Source organism: Castanea sativa, chromosome 8, assembly GCF_040712315.1.
Source record: "Castanea sativa cultivar Marrone di Chiusa Pesio chromosome 8, ASM4071231v1".
NCBI lineage: Eukaryota > Viridiplantae > Streptophyta > Magnoliopsida > Fagales > Fagaceae > Castanea > Castanea sativa.
Window position 1 is genome coordinate 56,029,286 of NC_134020.1, and position 21,239 is coordinate 56,050,524.

General features: G+C 34.2%; 1 protein-coding gene across 1 annotated transcript; it reads right to left on the reverse strand.

The window, feature by feature from the left end:
- Positions 1–3,465: 3,465 nt before the first annotated feature.
- On the reverse strand, positions 3,466–4,984 carry LOC142608142 (uncharacterized). Its single transcript, XM_075779853.1, has one exon. The coding sequence runs from the start codon at positions 4,878–4,880 to the stop codon at positions 3,597–3,599; it is 1,284 nt and encodes a 427-aa protein (XP_075635968.1). The 5' UTR covers positions 4,881–4,984; the 3' UTR covers positions 3,466–3,596.
- Positions 4,985–21,239: the final 16,255 nt, after the last annotated feature.

The window sequence follows — 21,239 nt, forward strand, 5'->3', positions numbered from 1 at the left end:
TATCATAAATATCAATTCAAGTGAGAGTGCTTATAATCTTTGTTTTGAATTTCTCCACAGCAAGGTACACTATCTTATTCTTAAATTCTGAAATTTGCATAGTGCATGTTATCAATTATGAATGAAATAGATTCATGTTTGTTGCTTCTGCTGTGTGTTTTATATGAGATACAAAACCAAATTTTTCAATAGTTTGGCCTAGTGTAAAATAGGGAATACTTTGGTTCAAAGTTCAAACAACACAATTATGTTTATACTTTGGTTCAATATCCTCCTTGGGGGTCTCGTCTTGCAACTATATAACACCTAAAATGATGCTGCTGGTGTTTGAATCAGTGATATGCATATTGAACCAAAGTAACAACAGCTAAACATAATTATAAAAAATTTGGCTCCATGCTTACACACACACACACACACATATATATATATATATATGATACATCATTTTAACCAATAAATTTCTTTGAAGTTATCAAAAAAAAAAAAAATCTTTGACCCAACCAAACCAAAATAATTTTGAATACAATTTTTACAACTTTGCTGTCTCTTAATTTTAGCTTGTATCCCGGTCCTTTGATTCAATTAATCAAGAAAGAATGTACTTAGAATATGCTTTTCTTCTTTTGCATTAATATTGGCTATTAAGAAAGATTAAAAAAAAATGATCGATGTCTGTCCCACATAATTTTTATGGAGACCGAAACATCCATACCTGAGTTGTGATCAAATTTGAATGGATAGGTATACACATAATATAGACAATGAACATCGAATTCTTTATCGAGGGGCGTAACCAGAAATTTTTGGTTAGGGGGTCGAGGTGATATTATCATATTGATTTGCAATTCAAGAAAAATACAAAGTATGACATATATACATATATACATGTCTTCCTACGTTAGTTTTAGAAAAAAAAAACATTAAATCTGTAAAGTTGTGATTTGCAATTATGTTTTATGTTAGCTTTATTCCATGACAAAAAGTATTGTATTTGCTTTAATTTGTTTCCTTGTATTTTTGTGGGATTTTATTGTATTGGGTTTAATATTAAGTTGATGAAGACTCAAACTTAATTGAAGATCAGTGCATTTCGCGATTAGCTCGCGAGAAGTTCGCGAGAAGGGTTCCTGTGAAAAAGGCATGTGAGAAGCACATGACTGAAAGCTGAAGAGTTATACCAGACTGTCAATTTCGCGAGTATTTCGCAGGTAAGACATTCCCTCAAGATACTTGCGAAACTCTCTACCTGGAGGATTTTTAAGTGTGACTTTCTTACTCTTCACCCATACTATATATACAATCATTAACCACAAAAGTAAAAGGAGGTCATTCAGAGAGAAAAACCCTAGATAGGTTTTCTACAACACCTACACCCATCTTTTAGAGAGAGAGCTATCTATACTTAGTGAGAAATCATTGTAGCATCTTCTCTTTCCCTCTCCCATTGTCATACCTATAGAGGAGATTTGTACCAAAACACAACCCGCATATTTTCAGAGTGTAGAGAGTGTTTTGGAGCTTGGGAAGTTTTGGGGATTTACCAAAAGAAGCTGGTGAGGCTTGGCAGATGCAATTGGGCATATTGCGGGATTCAGAAAGCTAGACGAGATACGGTTCCGAGAAGCCTTGTTGGAGTAGGAGCTTGGAGGGCTTAGGTACATTGGGTAGATTAGGCTTGGAGGGTCTCTTACTATTTGTGTATCCCAACTTTTTGTCTAGTGGATTGATTTACCGTTTGGAGGGCGGCGAAGAGGTTTTTCGCTAAATTCTTCGGTTTCCTCTTCGATAACATATCGTCGTGTTATTTTGTGTTTGCATCTCTCTTCCCTTACTCTTGTGCTTTACTTTTATTATTTGTTGTTCGTGTTTATGCACTAGAGTAGTATCGGTTCTTTGAGCACATTTACTTTTATTTTCGCACTTAGTTTAAGTGCGAGTAAAATCAACCAAGCCATAATTATTTTTAATTTGGGGTCTAAATAGCTCTTGTGTTATTAACACAACTCCAAGCTTTCAAAATCTAACTAAAATTAGATTACATTTACAAAAAATAATATTTATAGAAATTAAATATAACAAAGTCACTAGAAACAACCATAAAATAAATAGCAGTTAAATTCAACCAAATTAGACTACCATGGTTAAAAATAAATTCAAAATCAATTTCATTCATCCCAACTAAGTTCAAAATCAATTTCATTCCTACTAATACTGGACTCTCATAGTCTCACTGCTCTCTAATGATAATTTCCACACCAGTTAGCATAGGTCTTTGGATAGATATGGGATTTGGCCTCACTCAAGAAAAGAAAAAAAAAATGTGGAAAATGGCTGACATGTTTTAGAGAAGGAAAGGAAAAGTCAAAAAGATGAAAAACAGGAATTTGGGGTGGGGCATTTTTAAGCTTTTGCTCTGCAGTTCTTGAGGTTGGGATGGGATGGAGTATTTGAGGTACTTTCTACGTCAGCAGATAATGATTTGACAAGGTTTGAACAAGACAAATTAGTACAGCTTTTGCGCATGTTCTTTCTTTTCTGATCTGAAATTACACTTTTGCATTCTATACTAGAAAAATTGAAGATTTTTATTTGTGTGGGCTCTGATAAAATAATGGACCACACATCCTTTATTTAGGACAGGTTGAACAGTGAACACGTTTTTTTTTAATGGCCCATGCGAATTCCTTTATGCTTTATTGCTACAATTATCAGCCTGCTTTTGTATGGGTCAGACCGGTGAAATATTTTGACATCAAAGTCAGTTCGGCCTGGTGTAAAATAGGGAATACTTTGGTTCAAAGTTCAAACAACATAATTATGTTTATACTTTGGTTCAATATCCTCCTTGGGGGGTCTCGTCTTGCAACTATATAACACCTAAAATGATGCTGCTGGTGTTTGAATCAGTAATATGCGTATTGAACCAAAGTGACAACAGCTAAACATAATTATAAAAAATTTGGTTCCATGCTTATTAAAAAACACACACACAGTTATATATGATACATCATTTTAACCAATAAATTTCTTTGAAGTTTTCAAAAAAAAAAAAAAAAACTTTGACCTAACCAAACCAAAATAATTTTTAATACAATTTTTAGAACTTTGCTGTCTCTTAATTTAGTTGATGGTCTCCACATGAAGTTTTTTATTTTTATTTTTTGAGCACGTGGTGACAACTGCCAAGAAGATTGTTCAAAGAGGAAAAGCATCAACCTTAAAAAAATTGTGGCTTTGTGCATAGAAGATGTGTCGATCAAATATCAATATCGGTCTCAAATACTGCTTAAAGTTTCCACTGTGCTGTGAGCTGAGCTGTTTTTAACTATTTTTGTTGGGTTGGTCGGGGGTGGTGTCGTGGAGATAAAAGGCCCTCAACTCCCAAGTCAAATTTCAGATCAATTCAACAAGATAAACCTTAAAATTAAACAAGGAAAATAACTAAAATGAAGTAGCAAAATCTTAACATAATAACAGTATAGTACTAATTTATTTCGTCAAACAGGCACAAGCGAGCAAGGCTATGCTCCAGTTTATTTATTGATTGCAAATCCATGTTTGAGAAGAGATCAGACAATGAGGAATTTTTATTTTTACCTCACAAGACCCAAGTTGAGGATGCCCCAAGTAGTCTGTGGCCATGACTTTTCCTTAGCCTTCATCAACAAATTTCTTACCCAAGCAATCCATCCTTCCCAGGACATCCTCTTATCCCATGGACTCCCCCACTCCAACATAAGAGTCAATCCTCTTTCAGCCTCTCTCTCAGCCTCTTCAAACCTCCCTTTGTTCAAGTAAACCTGACCCAACACCACATGAGGCTCTCCCACAAAAGGATTCTTCTCAATACTCCTCAAAAGCAACTCCTCAGCCCTCTCCAACCCTCTCTTAGACATATCACAAACAGCTTCCCAATACAAGTCCCTTGCAGCTATTTGCTCCCCTGCATCTAAAACCCTTTTACAGTTTTCAAAAACAGGTGGCACCACAAGCTCAAGATCATCATCTCTATCAGTTTGTACCGCTCCAGCACCGACCCTTTTCCTCTCTTCCTTAAAAATCTCTTCCTCTCTCACTATCAGATGATATAGAGCCCCCATCCTCGATATAGAATTCAACCACAGACCTGGCTTGCCATCACCAGGCCACAAAACTGTATAATTGTTCCCTGAGAACTCAAGGCGACCGTTAGAGTTTTCAAAGAGAGCATCTTGAAAGCCAAAAAGTTGGTCACTGAAATCCGCCATGGTCATCAAAAGGAAAACCGCGACCAACCTTCTAGAAACTGGAACATCTTGGCCGGTCTTGATGTGCTTCACAGTAATCCCATCAGCGGGAAGAAGAGCCTGAAGCTTCTTCCTCCAAGGCTCTTCTTCATCGAACAAACCCTTGTGCACTGCATTACTCAACGATATCTCCGAAAGTTTAAGGTGTTCGACGAGTTCAGAATCAGAGTAATGGAATAAAAGATCATCATGAATAAGAGGCTGTCTTGGGACAATACAGAACAAGTGGATTAACCTCTCGGCCTCATCACCAACATGGCCACGAACCACATCACGACCTGTTGAAGGATCAAATATGGCGAGGTTGACGTAGGAATTGGAGTAAGCAGAGTGGAAGAGGCCACAGAGGCAGACGGAGTTTGGTGCTTTCCAAATCTTGAGAATCTTGTATATGTCAACGAGGTGTTCAAGGAAGCTGCCATGCTTGTGCCAGCACTCACCGGCTCCAACAGAGCGCAAGACGGCGACTAGTGAAGGCAAATTCTGGTCGATGGATTCGAGCTCGCCACGGAGGAAAGGGCGGGTTGAGTCTAGGAGGTTTTGGAGGTAGTGTATTGGGGGTGGGGAAGATATTGAAGAAGAAGATGGCATGATCGGCTGCTTATTACTTGTTTGTGTGACTAGACAAACAATAAGGATTCAGAAATGACGGGTTGGAGCTGAAGAAGATGACTATTAGTATTTAGTATTTACTATAAGAAAAAGCTAAAAAAGTGGGTGATAGATAGTAAGAGCAAAAGAGGCGTAATAGACCTTTTCTCTTGGGGGATGCGATAAGATAGATTTTTTTTTTTTTAAAAAAAATTTTAATAAACAGGTTCTATTTAGCAGTTATTATAAATGGTAGAATAGAAAATTAATTTTGATGATAAGTTTAAATTAGAACTAATAATAACTAATTAGTTATAATTTGTTGTAAAAATATTATGAAAATATTTAAGAAATTATTGTGAAATTTTAAAAATAAGACTATTAAAACAAAATTTTGACTTGATGGGTGGATTTTATAGCATGTAAAAATGTGATTCCCCTAAATAATAATATTGATAATAATAAACTTATGCAAAGGTTGCATTTATCTTAATACTTAATAACAAATATATATATATATATATATATATATATAAAATATCATATCATATATTATATAATAAAAGTTAGGCTTAAAAGTCGTTGTTGTGCCAAGTAACTTCACTAAATTGCAGAAATTTTTTTAAATTTTTAGATTTAAAAAAAAATATATATACAATTTTTCTTCTCCTAAAATTTATAAGTTGATAAAAATCTTAATTTGATTACAATCCGAATTCTTCATCTAATCATTATTTTTTACAATATATTTGTTCTTATTAATTTCTTTGGAAAAAATAACAATAAGTGTTTTAAAAAAAATGTGAAACCAATAATAAGTATTTTCTAAAATTTCAAAAAGAGATTAAATTTAGTTGGTTGGTCTACCTAAAATATTATCAACAAAGCCTAAAATGAATAGGATAGAATTACGTAAAAAAATAGACAGAATTTCAATAAATAAAAAATACATAAAATAGAGCAAATAAGATAGAATTTTAAAAAATAAAAGATAGATTTTTTTTTTTTTGAGAATCAGAAGAAGATAGAATTGAATACTATTGGTTACCAACATACGCTCATTTTTGTTAATTTTTTTAAGTTCCTTTTTTTGGATAAATATGCATTTTATTTCATCTTTTTCCTAATAATCAAGTAACAAAAGAAAGTAGCATCTGATTTACAACTACAACTACATTTGAGTCTATCTAAAATATTATCAACAAAGCCTAAAATCAATAGGATAGAATTACCTATATATAAAAATATGATAGAATTTAAATAAAAGAGAGAGATAAAAAATACGTGAAAGAAAAAAGATAGAATTTAAAAAAAAAATACGGGAAACAAAAATACGTTTTTTTTATATTATTTTTTTATTTATTTATTTTTTTTTTACATTTCTTCTTCCTTTTTGTGGATAAATTTGCATCTTATATCATCTTTTTCCTAATAATAAAGTTAAAAAAAAAAGTATTTGAGTTTCACCTAAACTTATTTTTTTTGTTTACCCTAAAAAAAAAAAAACTTCTTCTTTTTGTTCATATCATCTTATTCAATTTTTTTTTTCTTTCATCAAATTCAATAAATTTTGTGTATTTGTTTCCTTTTTATTATATATTGTATGATTTTTATCAACTAGTTTTATAAATAGGCTAAAATTCTATATTTGATCGCACCTTCTAATATTTGTTTTGGCACATTTTAATATTTTTTTAGATGTCAATATAGCAAGCAATATATTTGTATTTTTTATTTTCTTATCACATGATTATTTGTTGTTGACATCAATATTTTATTCTAGGTGGATTTAATTTGTTATGATTTTTGTTTGCTGCTTTGTTCCATGTAATCTATCTTCTTTAATTAAAAGCAAAATTTGGTATTAAACATGAAATTGGATACGAGAGAAAAATAAGGATCTACAAATGTTCTTATATCCATCAGTCCAAACTCCTATGTAAGCCCATCTTTATTTACTCCGTTTTTTTTTTTTTTTGAAGTTCAAGAGTTTGGATATTTTTTCATTAATGAATTGGGATTTTGGCTTAATTTTGTTTTCAACTGTTTCAATTATTTAATTCATTATTTTTTCATGTGTAATATTAATATTTGTTTTTTTTTTATTTGAAAAAATAATATATGTGTTCTTAAAGGCTAAAGCACAATACAATTACAAACAGTACTTTAAGTTAGGGTGTTATATTTGTGGGGTCATGGATTTTGGGATTTGGCCGAGAGCATGTGGTTTTGGCCGAGAAGCATGGGTTGTCCGAGTCCGAGTCCGAGTCCGAGTCCGAGGAGTACTATCTCCTCGGACTAAAGTTAAACGCAAATCTAGTATAGATCCTAATGATCAAAGATAACCTTTCAAGAAGTTCTAATGATAGCAACGAGCACCATGAATGTACAAGAGGGATAAGAGCTCAAAAATATTTAAGGGGAAACTGCTATCACCGCATTAATGAGGAAGTGACCTCTGAATAGTATTATGACAGCCTTACAGCCACCCTAGAAGACTTTTAGAGGGGGCTGATGGGACAAGTGTCAGCATAAACTATCAACTGTCCACATGTAGTCCACATGTAGGGTAAGGATGAAGGGAGAGATGTAATATAAATAAGGGTAGAGATCCTAGAGAGAGGGGGACGAAAAAAGGAGAAGAGAAAGCACTGTAGCAATCTCAATAACTTTTGTAACCATTGTCATCCAATATATACTAGAACAGAGCTCCTCGGATTGTGCCGAGGACAAACTTTCTTGCACAAGCCGGGTACAATTCTTGTTGGCTCATCATCCGAAACCATACTAACTGTTATCCATGCACTAAAACTTAGCTCTTTGACCCACTCTCTACAAATTTATTGTACTGGGTTCACTGGGCCAAGACCCCTTACATTTTGGGCTTGGTTTGAAAATCGTGTCCTTACAATTGGCGCCGTCTGTGGGAAGAGCTTGTGTAATAGTGAGTGCAACGGTTAAATATGGTGGGCTCAGGCCCCCATCAGCAAAAGTCATTAGGGAAAACCATTATGATGGCTAGTTTACTATGTGAGCCAGTCACTACGTGGGGCACACATGATTGTTTTCCTAACTTAGCTTCCGCTCAGGTCTATACGATGAAGTGCGGATTATATGGGGAGGACTACTGAATGGGGCACAGTTCTAGGGGCTTCTGACATCAAGTATATGCCTCGTACCTTTGTCAAGGGTCAGGTCCTCACAAATCTGGTGGCCGAGTTTACTGAGCCTCCATTAGAAGAAATGGCAGCAACACATAAGAAGGGGCTCTGCGGCGGGGCTAGTTCTTGAAGGTATATATTAATATCTTCTAATCCATTGAAGTGGTTAAACAGAACCTTAGCTATGTCGGGTCCTCAGACCTCCTGCTTTGGGGAAATTAATACACACTGGCATCCATTAAAGTGGTTAAACAGAACCATAGTTATGACGGGTCCTCGGACCTCCTGCTTTGGGGAAATTAACACACACTGACATCCATTGAAGTGGTTAAACAGAACCTTAGCTATGCCGGGTCCTCGGATCTCCTGCTTTGGGAAAATTAACACACACTGACATCCATTAAAGTGGTTAAACAGAACCATAGTTATGACGGGTCCTCGGATCTCCTGCTTTGAGAAAATTAACACACACTGACATCCATTAAAGTGGTTAAACAGAACCTTAGCTATGCTGGGTCTTCGGATCTCCTGCTTTAGGGAAATTAACACACATTGACATCCATTAAAGTGGTTAAACAGAAACTTAGCTATGACGGGTCCTCGGACCTCCTGCTTTGGGGAAATTAACACACACTGACATCCATTGAAGTGGTTAAACAGAACCTTAGCTATGACGGGTCCTCGGATCTCCTGCTTTGGAGAAATTAACACACACTGACATCCATTGAAGTGGTTAAACAGAACCTTAACTATGCCGGGTCCTCGGACCTCTTGCTTTGGGGAAATTAACACACACTGACATCCATTGCAGTGGTTAAACAGAACCTTAGCTATGCCGGGTTCTCGGACCTCCTGCTTTGAGGAAATTAACACACACTGACATCCATTGAAGTGGTTAAACAGAACCTTAGCTATGCCGGGTCCTCCGACCTGCTGCTTTGGGGAAATTAACACACACTGACATCCATTGAAGTGGTTAAACAGAATCTTAGCTATGCCGGGTCCTCGGACCTCCTGCTTTGGGGAAATTAACACACACTGACATCCATTGAAGTGGTTAAAAAGAACCTTAGCTATGCCGGGTTCTCGGATCTCCTGCTTTGGGGAAATTAACACACATTGACATCTATTGAAGTGATTAAACAGAACCTTAGCTATGTCGGGTCCTCGAACCTCCTGCTTTGGGGAAATTAACACACACTGACATCCATTGAAGTGGTTAAACAGAACCTTAGCTATGAGGGGTCCTCGGACCTCATGCTTTGGGAAAATTAACACACACTAGCATCTATTAAAGTGTTGAAAAAGTCTTAGCTATTCCGGGTCCTCAGACCTCCTGCTTTGGAAAAATTAATACACACTGGCATCTATTAAAGTGTTAAAATAGTCTTAGCTATGCCGGGTCCTCGGACCTCCTGCTTTGAAAAAATTAATACACACTGGCATCTATTAAAGTGTTAAAAGAGTCTTAGCTATGCCGAGTCCTCAAACCTCCTGCTTTGGGGAAATTAATACATAATATCATTTCTCTTCAAAGTGTTTAAACTATAACTCAATCATGCCTCGGTCCTCGGATTAGATGATATGAGAAAGATAGACACTTCATAACATTTCGCTTCAAAGTGTTTAAACTATAACTCAATCATGCCTCAGTCCTTGGACTAGATGATATGAGAAAGTTAAAACTTCATAAACATTTCTCTTCAAAGTGTTTAAACTATAACTCAATCATGCCTCGGTCCTCGGACCCCATACTTTGGGAAATTATCATTCCACAACATCTATTTGTTTCTCACTAAGTGTCAAGACATGCCCAATATTATAACCAAATTCTCAGATTGGTAGCTCTGAAAGAAGCAATTCACAGTATAAATATGGGGCGCATGAAACGACACTCCTTCAGGTGTAAATCAAAGGATCAAAGCAAAATCGACTCTTAGGAATTCAAAACCCCGCTTTTCTCCTTGGATGCGAGCAGAAAACCGGAGTTTTGAGGGGCTATTGTGGGGTCATGGATTTTGGGATTTGGCCGAGAGCATATGGTTTTGGGGAAGTTCTAATGATAGCAACGAGCACCATGAATGTACAAGAGGGATAAGAGCTCAAAAATATCTAAGGGGAAGCTGCTACCACCGCATTAATGAGGAAGTGACCTCTGAACAGTATTATGGCAGCCTTACAGCCACCCCAGAAGACTTTTAGAGGGGGCTGATGGGACAAGTGTCAGCATAAACCATCAACTGTCCACATGTAGTCCACATGTAGGGTACAATTCTTGTAACCATTGTCAATAACTGTCCACATGCAATTTCAATAACTCTTATAACCATTGTCATCCAATATATACTAGAACAGAGCTCCTCGGATTGTGCCGAGGACAAACTTTCTTGCACAAACCGGATACAATTCTTGTTGGCTCATCATCCAAAACCATACTAACTGTTATTCATGCACTAAAGCCTAGCTCTTTGACCCACTCTCTACAAATTTATTGTACTGGGTTTACTGGGCCAAGACCCCTTACATTTTGGGCTTGGTCTGAAAATCGTGTCCCTACAATATTTATTTATTAGTAAGTTAAAATGTTACATTAAGTGATTGTATTCTTTCTCAAAAAAAAATAAAAGTTTATGGTATTATATTTTTATTAGTTTTTAAAATATTATATATTATTTGTTTTTGAAAAAAAAAAGCCAAAATTGAACTTACATAATATACATCTTCCATGTAACTTTTTTTTTTTTTTCATTTTAATTGTTATTCAATTTAATTATATTATCAAAATATTTTTTATTAAGCCGTACATCACACGGACATTGTACTAGTGTGTGTGTGTGTGTATATATATATATACACACACACTTAGAAAAAGTCAAACTAGAATCTAAAATTGGACTCCAATTTAGCAACACTTGTCACCATCTATCCAAAAAAGTAATTGTGAGGACCAAACTATAATTATCCTTTCATTGAATTGCTTGAATAGATGCGGAAAAGAGAGGTATAAGATAGGAACACAAGAAAATGAGGGTGATGTGATTCAGCCTAACAGTTTACGTCCACAAATGAAATCTTAAAGGGTTATATCAATAATATATAAGAGAGTAGTACAAATCTTGTATTGCAATGAACCATAACATGGATATATATAATAGACTAAACCCTGGACTAATAAACTTCTAATATAAGTAGGAGACTTGACTTGCATAAAAAGTAAAATTAGGCTTGAATTTATGTTAATGGGCTAATATATCTCTAACACCCCTTGCCAAACTTAAGGTGGAAGCTCAATGAAACCTTGAGATTTGATAAGGTTGAGAAGATCTCTTGAATGAAGTTTGGCTCTTTAACGGTGGTTTGAGGAAGACAATGGTCTTGTAGTGTTGATGTAACTTCTAATGGTAGCATGACTATACTGAAGAGTTTTGGCGGCAACAGTGGGAGGCCAAAGAAGATGAGCGCAGTGAAGAAACATCGAAAAAGACAAAGATTGCTTTTAAACACACAATAAGGACAGAAAACCATGGCCACAGGAAGGTGGCTCTAATGCTGTGTTCAAAGGTGACAAAGATTTCCCATAACACACCGTAAGGTTGTGTTCGAAGGTGATGTTGTTGTGGTGATTCAAGCAATCAAGTGTTGTAATACAGATTTTTCTTCTTATGGCCATATTATAGACAATATCATCCATCATTCTTCTGCTCTGAACTTTAGTGATTCTTGTCATGTTAATTGTTCTTGTAATAAAGTTGTCTATGTTTTGGCAAAGAAAGCTAGAAGTGGTTTAGAACTACAGGTCTGGCTCGAAGACATGCCTAGGGAAATAGACCCACTGGTTTTTGCTGATGTTCCTTAAGTTTTTCCAAGTTTTTCAATAAAGGTCCTTTATGGACTTCTAGGTTGGTTTCTAAAAATAAAAAAAAAACACTCCAAAAAAGTTTCATTTCCTATTTTCTTTCCAAAGTTTTTCATCCATCTTATTTCACTTCCAAACAAACACACCCTTAGTTTTTTTAATAGTGATGATCTATGTGTTTGGTTTGATTGAACAGGGATGGTCATAGAATATTTTGCAGTTTCTTTTCCAAAAATTGTTGAAACATAGTCATGCAGGAAATTTTGGAATAATTACCAGCAAAATTGTTTTATCTATGTTATTGAACTGTTTTGTTAATGCAAAATTCTTTTCTTTTATTTCTTATAAAATGTTAATGAATATTTTTTCAATGGATTTTATAAAGGCCAATGGACTTAAGTGACTTCATAAGTCATCTATTCAAGATGTCAACTAAGCTAAATATGTATTCATTGTCTCATTTTTTTTGTCTTTTAATTGTAAGTGCACAATTGCACCTGGACCCAAAGACAATCACGGGCTCAGGCCCAATGAGCCTTAAACAATAAGATTTGTAGAGTGTGGGCTTGAAACCTAGGTTAGAAATGCTGGGAGCTTGATAACAGGCTTTTATAAGCAAACACAAGTAAATAACGAGCGATAATGACAAATGGATCTCCTCGGACTCGAGCCGAGGACTACTTCTTTATTATTTATCTTTCTTCCTTCAAAATTACAAGTTCTTAATTTCTTTTTTAGTTTCCCGATCCCTCTTTTCTTTGGCCTTTACCCCCCTTTTATACTTCCTTCCCTGATACTTTTTGAACAGTGACTAGAAGTTTCCACCTCACTGTTCAGGGGTCACCTCCCTATTAATGCGGCCATGGAGGTAGGTGCAGAGCCTTTAATGCGAAGGTGGCAGCCTTTATTCTTGATATTTTCTTTAATACTGGTGCATCTAGAAGATTCAGGATGTCCCCTTTTAACCACTGGTCTTTTCAGAGTTGTGCTTTGACCTTCATAATGAAACTTTGAATTCTCTAGGGCTTTTCCGAGGAGAAGCTCGTCCTTGGCTGTATCCCCGGACCCTCGGCGTATGGGTTGACTCATAGAGTTTAATCCTGGAGCAGGTCGGCCCTCCATGTTACAGCCCAAAGGCCCATATGCCCATTTGGGCCCTTTTACTCCCCACATTAATTTTGACATATTATTATTTGGTAAGTTTTTTCAATTGGTGGTGTAGATGTCAAGATTATGATGAGTAGGTGGTAAATACAAACAATCAAGCCTAAAACTTGACATCTTAGATAATTTTCTTTTAGTCTTTTTTGCTTTATACAAATTAGATTGTTTGAATTATACCTGCTATTTTTTCTCAAAATTAATGAGCATATTTTTTTACGTTGTTTCCATTCAGATATTTTGTATGTGGAAATCTTGGACATAACAAACTATAATTGAGCTGAATGATCACATATACCTCTATTCAATTTAGCAGATACAATTGAATCAATTTATGCCTTTTATTTTGTGTTGTATTTAGTAGAATTTCACAGAAAAAAATTGTGAATTGATATTGTATATGTAGTATTTAGTAGTGATTTTCAAAATTATATATGTCATAGCAATGTAATGAGAAACTTGACATAGCAAATACCATGAAAATGGCAAGGAAAAACCATTTTAGTATCTCTAAATATCCTAGTCGAACTAATGTTCTATATGTTTAATAACCCAAGCTAAAATCAATAGCATCATTACAATTCATCATTTCCATGCGTAAGTATGAGTTACATACTAGTTAGAATAATGAGGCTAATTGATAGGAAAAAGTATTTTGTATCAAATGATATCATGTTATCCGTATCAAAATGTAATAAATGAGATACATGTGTATAAAAATTGTGGGGGGTAAAAGCTATTGAATAAATGTTTAGGTTTTGGGCCTGATCGGTTAGTACCAGTCTGTTTTGATCAGAGCCTCTAGGCCAACAAGTCAATCCGCGCTGTAGTAGTCGGAGGAGTTGTCCGAGGAGGAGTGTCTCCTCGGACAGGTCCAGCAATTACCCTGGGACTTGCTAAATGGGTTAGAGGCAGAACTCTAGAAGAACTGGTGGGTAAGAGGGTGATCCAAGCACCCTTTAGAAGCAGAGACATGTGAGAAATATCTAAGGAAAAAGCTGCTATCACCATATTAAAAGCCCTGCATCTACCTCCCTGGCCGCATTAATGGGGAAATGACCTCTGAACAGTAAGATTCAGCCTCCCTGCTATTATTTGAAGACTTCAAGAAGGTGGTGGATGGGACAAGTATCCAAAGGGAAGATTTGTATGACACGTGGATGAATCAGTGAAGAAGAAGTATATAAGGAAACGAGAGAGGAAAGAGAAGGGGGATCTGAACTTTCTGCTAAGAAAAATAGGAACTAAGAATTGTAAACTTTGGCATAGAAAGAGAATTTTTATACAAATCGTCCTCGGCTTACGTCCAAGGAGGTCCCTTTGTCATAGTCGTTTACTATTTACATAGATTGTGGCATTCTAGTCTGTTAGTAAAACTTCCAACATCTTGAACCTAGATTTCAAATCTATACTCTATAAATTTTATTGTATAAGGCTCATTGGGCCTGAGCCCAACACTTGTTTTTGGGTCTGGGTACAATTGTGCACTTACAAAAATAACAACCCATTAACACATGTCTTTTATTTGTTAGTAAGGTAGTTATTTTTTGCTGACATTTCTTATACTTATTGGATTTTGATACCACTAACATAATATCATTTGATACTAAATACCTTCTCGATGGATGAAAAAAAGAATATTTATAAACTTGCTAAGATAAAGGAGATATAAATAAGAGATTTGAATAGTGTCTAGTGCATTAAAGATTAAGATTAAAAGCCGTAGTTCAAGAAGAACATATTAAGGAGAGATGCAAAATTTTATTTAGCCTTTTTGTTTAATGGAAGCGAGGTAGGATTATGGGTGAATTAGGTTCAGTTTTTTGAAACTGGGTTTTTTGAAAAAGTGGAGTTTTCAAAAAGTGCAGTATGGAAAAGTGTTTTTTCAAAAGAACTGAGTGTTTGACTAGCACTTATAAAAGTGACAGTTTGAGGGGTAAATTACTAAAAAAGGCAATGTCTATATAAAGAGAATTATTTGTTTTAATTATCTCTTTTAATGTAAGTTATGGACACAATATTTTCACAAAAATTTCACAATAAAGTCTATATAACAAGTTGTTAATGGTAAGAAAAAAAAATGTCACTAATAGGTCTAGATGAGAACTAATAACACAACTTATTATGCAAATTTTATTATGAAATTGTTATAAAAATATTCTGTCAATGGTACTGTTTTTTTTCTAAAGAAAAATAGTACTAACTTAAAAAGTTTAGAGATATAATAAAATGTCCCAATATTTTCACAATACTAATTTAAAATTAATCTTTGTAAAATAAAATTTTATTAACACTTATCTTTTAAATGAGTTGTTCTAGTACCCACAATTTTGTCTCCACCACATACTCTATAACATCACAGTTATGAAAAAGAAGTTGTAAAACAATCTGTGTTCCTACTCTCTATATTTTCTTCCACGTTGCTTTACCCAAACCCAAAAACTTTTTTTTTTTCTTTCACTTTTTTCTCATCCACACCTTCACTTCGTCCTTATCTTCCTTTTCTTTTACTTTCCTCCACACAAAGCCCCACACACACAAACAAGTCTGAGCTCCCTCTCTCTACTCCATGTCTCCAAAGGTTCCATTTATCAAAAACTCTACCAAAGTCAAAAGGATTTTTTTTTTTAGATCATATAAGTAAGATGTAAATAAAAAAAAAAAAAAATAGAGAAGAGAAGAGGAAGAAGCAGCACAAAAGAAGAAGAAGAAGATGAAGAAGAAGAGAGGCCACAGCACAACAGCATAGAGGAGCTGAAAAAAAAAACTATGGGCAATTTAGGAAAAAAAGAAACCCAACAACGGTAATATTTCTGTTTTGAGAAAACGTGTTTGTGTGTTTTGCAACTGTAGCTCTGAGCTCCTTTTTGCAAATGCACGTTTTTTTCACAAACCCAAAACGCAACTTTTAATAAAAAATTACTTTTTGAACCTAACCAAATGGGCTTTTTGGGTTTGCTTTTTCAAACGGGCTTTTTGGGTTGAAAACGTTGAAACAAGCATGCACTATATCTCCTTAAGAAGAATTTTATATGGCCTATATTTAAGTGATACATGAAAACTCATGTCTTAAAGATTTTATTTGTGAAAAAATGTTATGGTTAATACCAACTTCTAAGTAACTTTTTTTTTATTTTTTTACAATATAGAATTCTACTCTAGCCTAATCTATGTGTATATGTGTGTGAAGTTCCCTCATGGAGACTTAATTGGTATAACTCCTATGGTTAATAAACACCTTGAAGTTACAAGTTTTAAATTCCTTGATGGAAGGAGAGTTATGGAAGAAATCTTAATTTAAAAGGGTCTCTAGTCTAGGCTATATATATAGCTTGTCTTCATGAAAAGGAAATATGTGAGGTAAAGGCCATAGACTATAAGACCATTTTATAAACATTATCATATAGTGAGTATTCTTTTTCTCCAATCACTTAAATAACTATGGCTAAGAGGTATGTTTATTTTATTCCGCAACTCTAAATTTATCTTACAAGCTATGCAAAAGATTTGAGCAAATTGTGTAATCCAATTTAGAATAGAAACCACAAGATTGTTCAAAGAATTAGGATAATCAAACTAAATGACACATTAAAGAGGATTGTTTGAAGAAGTTGAAAGTGCTTGGTTAATGTGATTGTATGCTAATTGATAAATATTTTCAATAATATTTCAAGGGTAAACAAAATTCCTAGTGAGTTATGGAGATATTCAAACTATACAAATTACCGTGAAATTAAAGGTATGAGTCGCATGATGGCATTTAGGAAAAATGTGATCGGACATAATTTAAGTCATATGAAACAACAATATAAGAGATTTAATTTGGTTTTATGTTAGGAGAATATGTTATAGAAGCTATTTCCTTACTTAGATGCCTAATTAAAAAAAATTTTAAAAAGCATGTAAAGAACTTGATATGATTTTTGTTGGCATTAAGAAAGCATATGATAGGGTCTCTAAAAGTTATATTGTAAGCTTTGAAAAAAGAAAAAAGAAAAAATTATTTAAATTATATTAAGCTGTAACTAGTATGAACACAAGTCCAGACATCCTAAATAAGTTTCATATTACTATGGGTTTGTAATAAGGATAGTCATTAAGTACACATCTCTTTGCACTAGTGATATATGATAAGCTCATTAAATAAATTTAAGAGGAAGTCACTAGATGTATACCTTTTTTTTTTTTCCAGATGATATTGTTCTATTGAATGAAAATAGACATAGAGTAAGGGCGCGTTTGTATAAGTTATTGAAAAATGTTGAGTTTAAAATGAGCGTTTGAAAAAAAAAAGTTATGAGGAGTTGTGGTTGCAACACAAAGTTTTGAGTTTTAAAGACTCTCTTTTAATCTCTCAAAGCGGGCCCTAAATGTCAAATTATAAGCCGCAATCTAAAGACTTTGATAAGTAGGACTAAAGCATAGAATATGGAATATAAGTAGTAAAAGTAGAACCAAAGGTGAAGAAATTGTAACACTTGATGGTTAAGAGACACTAAGGAGAATTTTTGGAATCTTGGATCAATAATTCATAAATCTGGAGAGATTGAAGAGGATGTGAATCATGGAAAATTATTAAATACTACAAGAGTACCATAAATGCATACTTCCGCTTCTCACATGAATTGTGGGTCTCACGATAAATTTAATCAGTGGGACCCATAGTTATGTGAGAGGGGGAGTACACATTTATAGTACTATAGGAGTACTCAATAATTATCCATGAATTATAGGGTAAGAGCGAGATGGATGGAGTTGAGAAGTGTATTTAGAGTATTGTGTGATTATGGAATACCTATTAAGTTAAAGGGAAATTTTTATAATGTTGTTATAAGACCAATTTTGCTCTATGTTATTGAATGTTAGGTTGTTAAGAAGTAACATATTAATTACAAAAGTGTAGTTGAAAATATCGATGGTAAGATGAATAAGTGAAAATACACGGGAAGATAAGAATCAAAATGAGAAAATACACTTAAAGATATGGGTAATCGTTTGAGATGGTTTGTGCACGTTCAAAGGAGAGCGATTAATGAACCAATGAGAAAGAGTGAGCTGATTCAAGAATGAAAATATCATTAGTAGAAGTATATAAAAAAAAATGACATGTGAAATTAACAAATAGTATAATTATATATAAAAATAGGATATTATAAAAGAATACATAACAACCAAACCTTAGCCCAAATTTGTTTGGGTTGGTTATAAATCATTAATAGATTAGTTAGGTTAACCACGTGATGAAATTCATTTAAGATTGAGTTTTCCATTTTGCCAAAGTTAAAACATATGATAGATAATTAAAAAAATTAAAAATTAAAATGAAACATGAATTTTTTTTTGTCAAGCTTTAGTAGAATTTTAATAATAAAAAAAGTCATTTAAACTTATTCAAATTTTGATAATAAACAAAGTTTCACCTAGAGCACAACTAGTTTAATGATTTTAATCTACTTATTATAAGGACCGTTTCTCTAATTGAATCTCTGCAATTAGGAGAAATATTACTGTGACTAAGTTAATCACATGATTACTTAAACTTTTTATTCAATAAACAAGAAGATATGACTGGCAAGCTGGTGATATAACAAATTTTGTTTGCAATAGAATAAGGGAACGCATTCCTGAAAAAAACAAAAATTCATTGAATTTCTATTTGATCATATTAGTAATATCTGACCTTCGAGGTACAATGTCAGCCAACTTGTTTATATAAAAAGAGGCTCTAATTGGTGAAAGAGACTCACAAACTGCTCTGTCCTGATTTTGATGAAAATGGTGCAAAATGAATCTATTATTCTTAGGAAGATATTATAATAAACTCCAAGTACCCAAGTAAAAACATCCAACCGAGGTTAGCTCTAAGTTCTTAAAAAAATAAAAAGTCCCCCATTGATTGTTCACTGCCTATGAATAGAAGCCAAGTCATTAGTGTGTGTGTATATATTTATATTTATTTATTTATTTGGATGGGAAGTGATTACCAATTAATAACAATTTCTACTAAATACGGGTCATATATACATTAATAGAAGAATATTGCTCTAGTGGGCAAATTGATGCTTGCTTATGTAGCTATGTATTGATTATAAAATGACCAAAAAGAAGCTCCTTCTAAAAGTCATAATGATTTTCTTATCTTGCTTGACGTATATAGTAAAGAAATGGAAAAAATTTGGATAGGTCTTAGCTCATATATTGCAATACTAATTCATGACTGAGATAAGTTAAATTAAAATGTAACATATGTTCTACAATCCCGATGACTTACAGACTACAGTGATTAGTTAATCACAAAATACAGTACTTAGCAGTTTCAGTTTTGGTGGCCTTTCTTTTCAATGGTAATTTGTCTACATGGTTTGCTTATTTATTCATTTATATTACATTAAAACTCACTATTTAAATTCTCATGAAGAAGTTTCTTAATAAATAAATTAATAGAAACTCACCAAGAATGACTTGTCATGGCTCACGCAAAACCGAAAAGGCTAACAAAGAAAAATTTGCTGAATAGCACGTGACTTAATTTATATAATTATGTAGTACATTTTTGAAACTTAATTTTATTATCCTCGAGTTCAAGTTAAACTAAAGTTTATCAAACTTTTCTAACTATTATGTACGATTAGATTGTTATAAGAGGTGTTTGGTAGAATAGTTTGAGATGTGATTTTTATAATTTTTTAAACTACATGTAAGTGAAAAAATGTATAAAAAATATGTAATATTGTTTAAAATATAAAAATGTGAGTTTGAAATAGTTGACCAAACATGCTCTTAATATTTGGGACCCAAGTTTGGTAAACTAATATTTTGACCCGATATTTTTTTTCCTAAATATTTTAAAAAATAATGCTGCCAAAACAATATGCTGCAGGAAAAGCTAATCTTTTGTCAGTTGTCACAGTTTAATTGGTGGATGTATGATTTATGAAAGAGATTTATAGAGTCTAATACATACCTTTGGCTGCCTGGGCGCTGAGAGTTGACATGACATTATGGTGATGGGGAGATGTTTTATTCATCATGTGACAAAATAGTGTTTCTCAACACATTTTTTTTTTTTTTTTGGTAAACGACGATATATTAAAAGGCTAAAAGATTACATCAAGAGCAGAACACATCCTGCTGGCAAACACGCCATTCAAATCATCCTTAAAAACATTGTAAACGTCCACAGGCGGACTACTAAAGGAAATAAAATCTACATCCTGGATAGCACCCATTCTAGCAAGAATATCCGCACACCGATTGGCTTGGCGATAGCAGTGGGTAAATTGAATCCTTCGGAAGCGGGTTGCTAAGTACCTGCAGTCTTCCAATAGAGGGGAAATGACATTGTTTACATATGCGGCATTCTTGAAGACCTCTACCACAGCTTGAGCATCCATTTCCACAACAAGAGAATCAATGTTTAAGTTACAGCAAAGCAAAAGACCCTCCCTAAGCCCCCATAATTCTGCTATAAAACTATTGGTTGAACCAATATGTCTAGAAAAACCCGCAATCCACTGCCCCTGATCATTCCTCACTAAACCTCCACAACCAGCCCTGTCCACCCCACCCAAGTATGATCCATCAGTGTTAAGTTTCTTCCAACCAGCTATGGGTCTTTCCCAACGAATAGCCCTTAAAATTTTTTTGTTTGGGTTTCTAGGAGACTGCACACAATAGTAAAACTCCACAGCTTGATGCATAATCTCCTTATGCAGGTTTGGGTTCTGAGTTTTACCATTAAATACAAACATGTTACGGCTTTTCCAAATACACCACACAACAAAAGAAAATAAAATTTTCCAAGGAGGTTTCCCTTGACCACAGCTGCTATTATTTTTCCCATTGAGTAAGATCCATTCTTGAAGATCACTTGACCAAAAAACTTGATTGGATATGCTGACTCCCAGCTGAACCCAAATGTCCTTCACCCAAGCACAATCTCTAATGGCATGTAATATTGATTCAGGCTCCCTCTGACAGATGGGGCATAACTCATCCTCCACAAATCCTCTTCTAGCAAGACACACTTTAACGCCAATGCTATTGTGAGTACACTGCCAAAGGAAAGTTTTGAGTTTGGGCAACGTTTGAAGCTTCCAAATCCAACCAGAATTTTGGGAAGGGACAGCATCGTCCTTCATGGCAATGGAATAAGCACTCCTAAGATCAAAAATTCCCCTT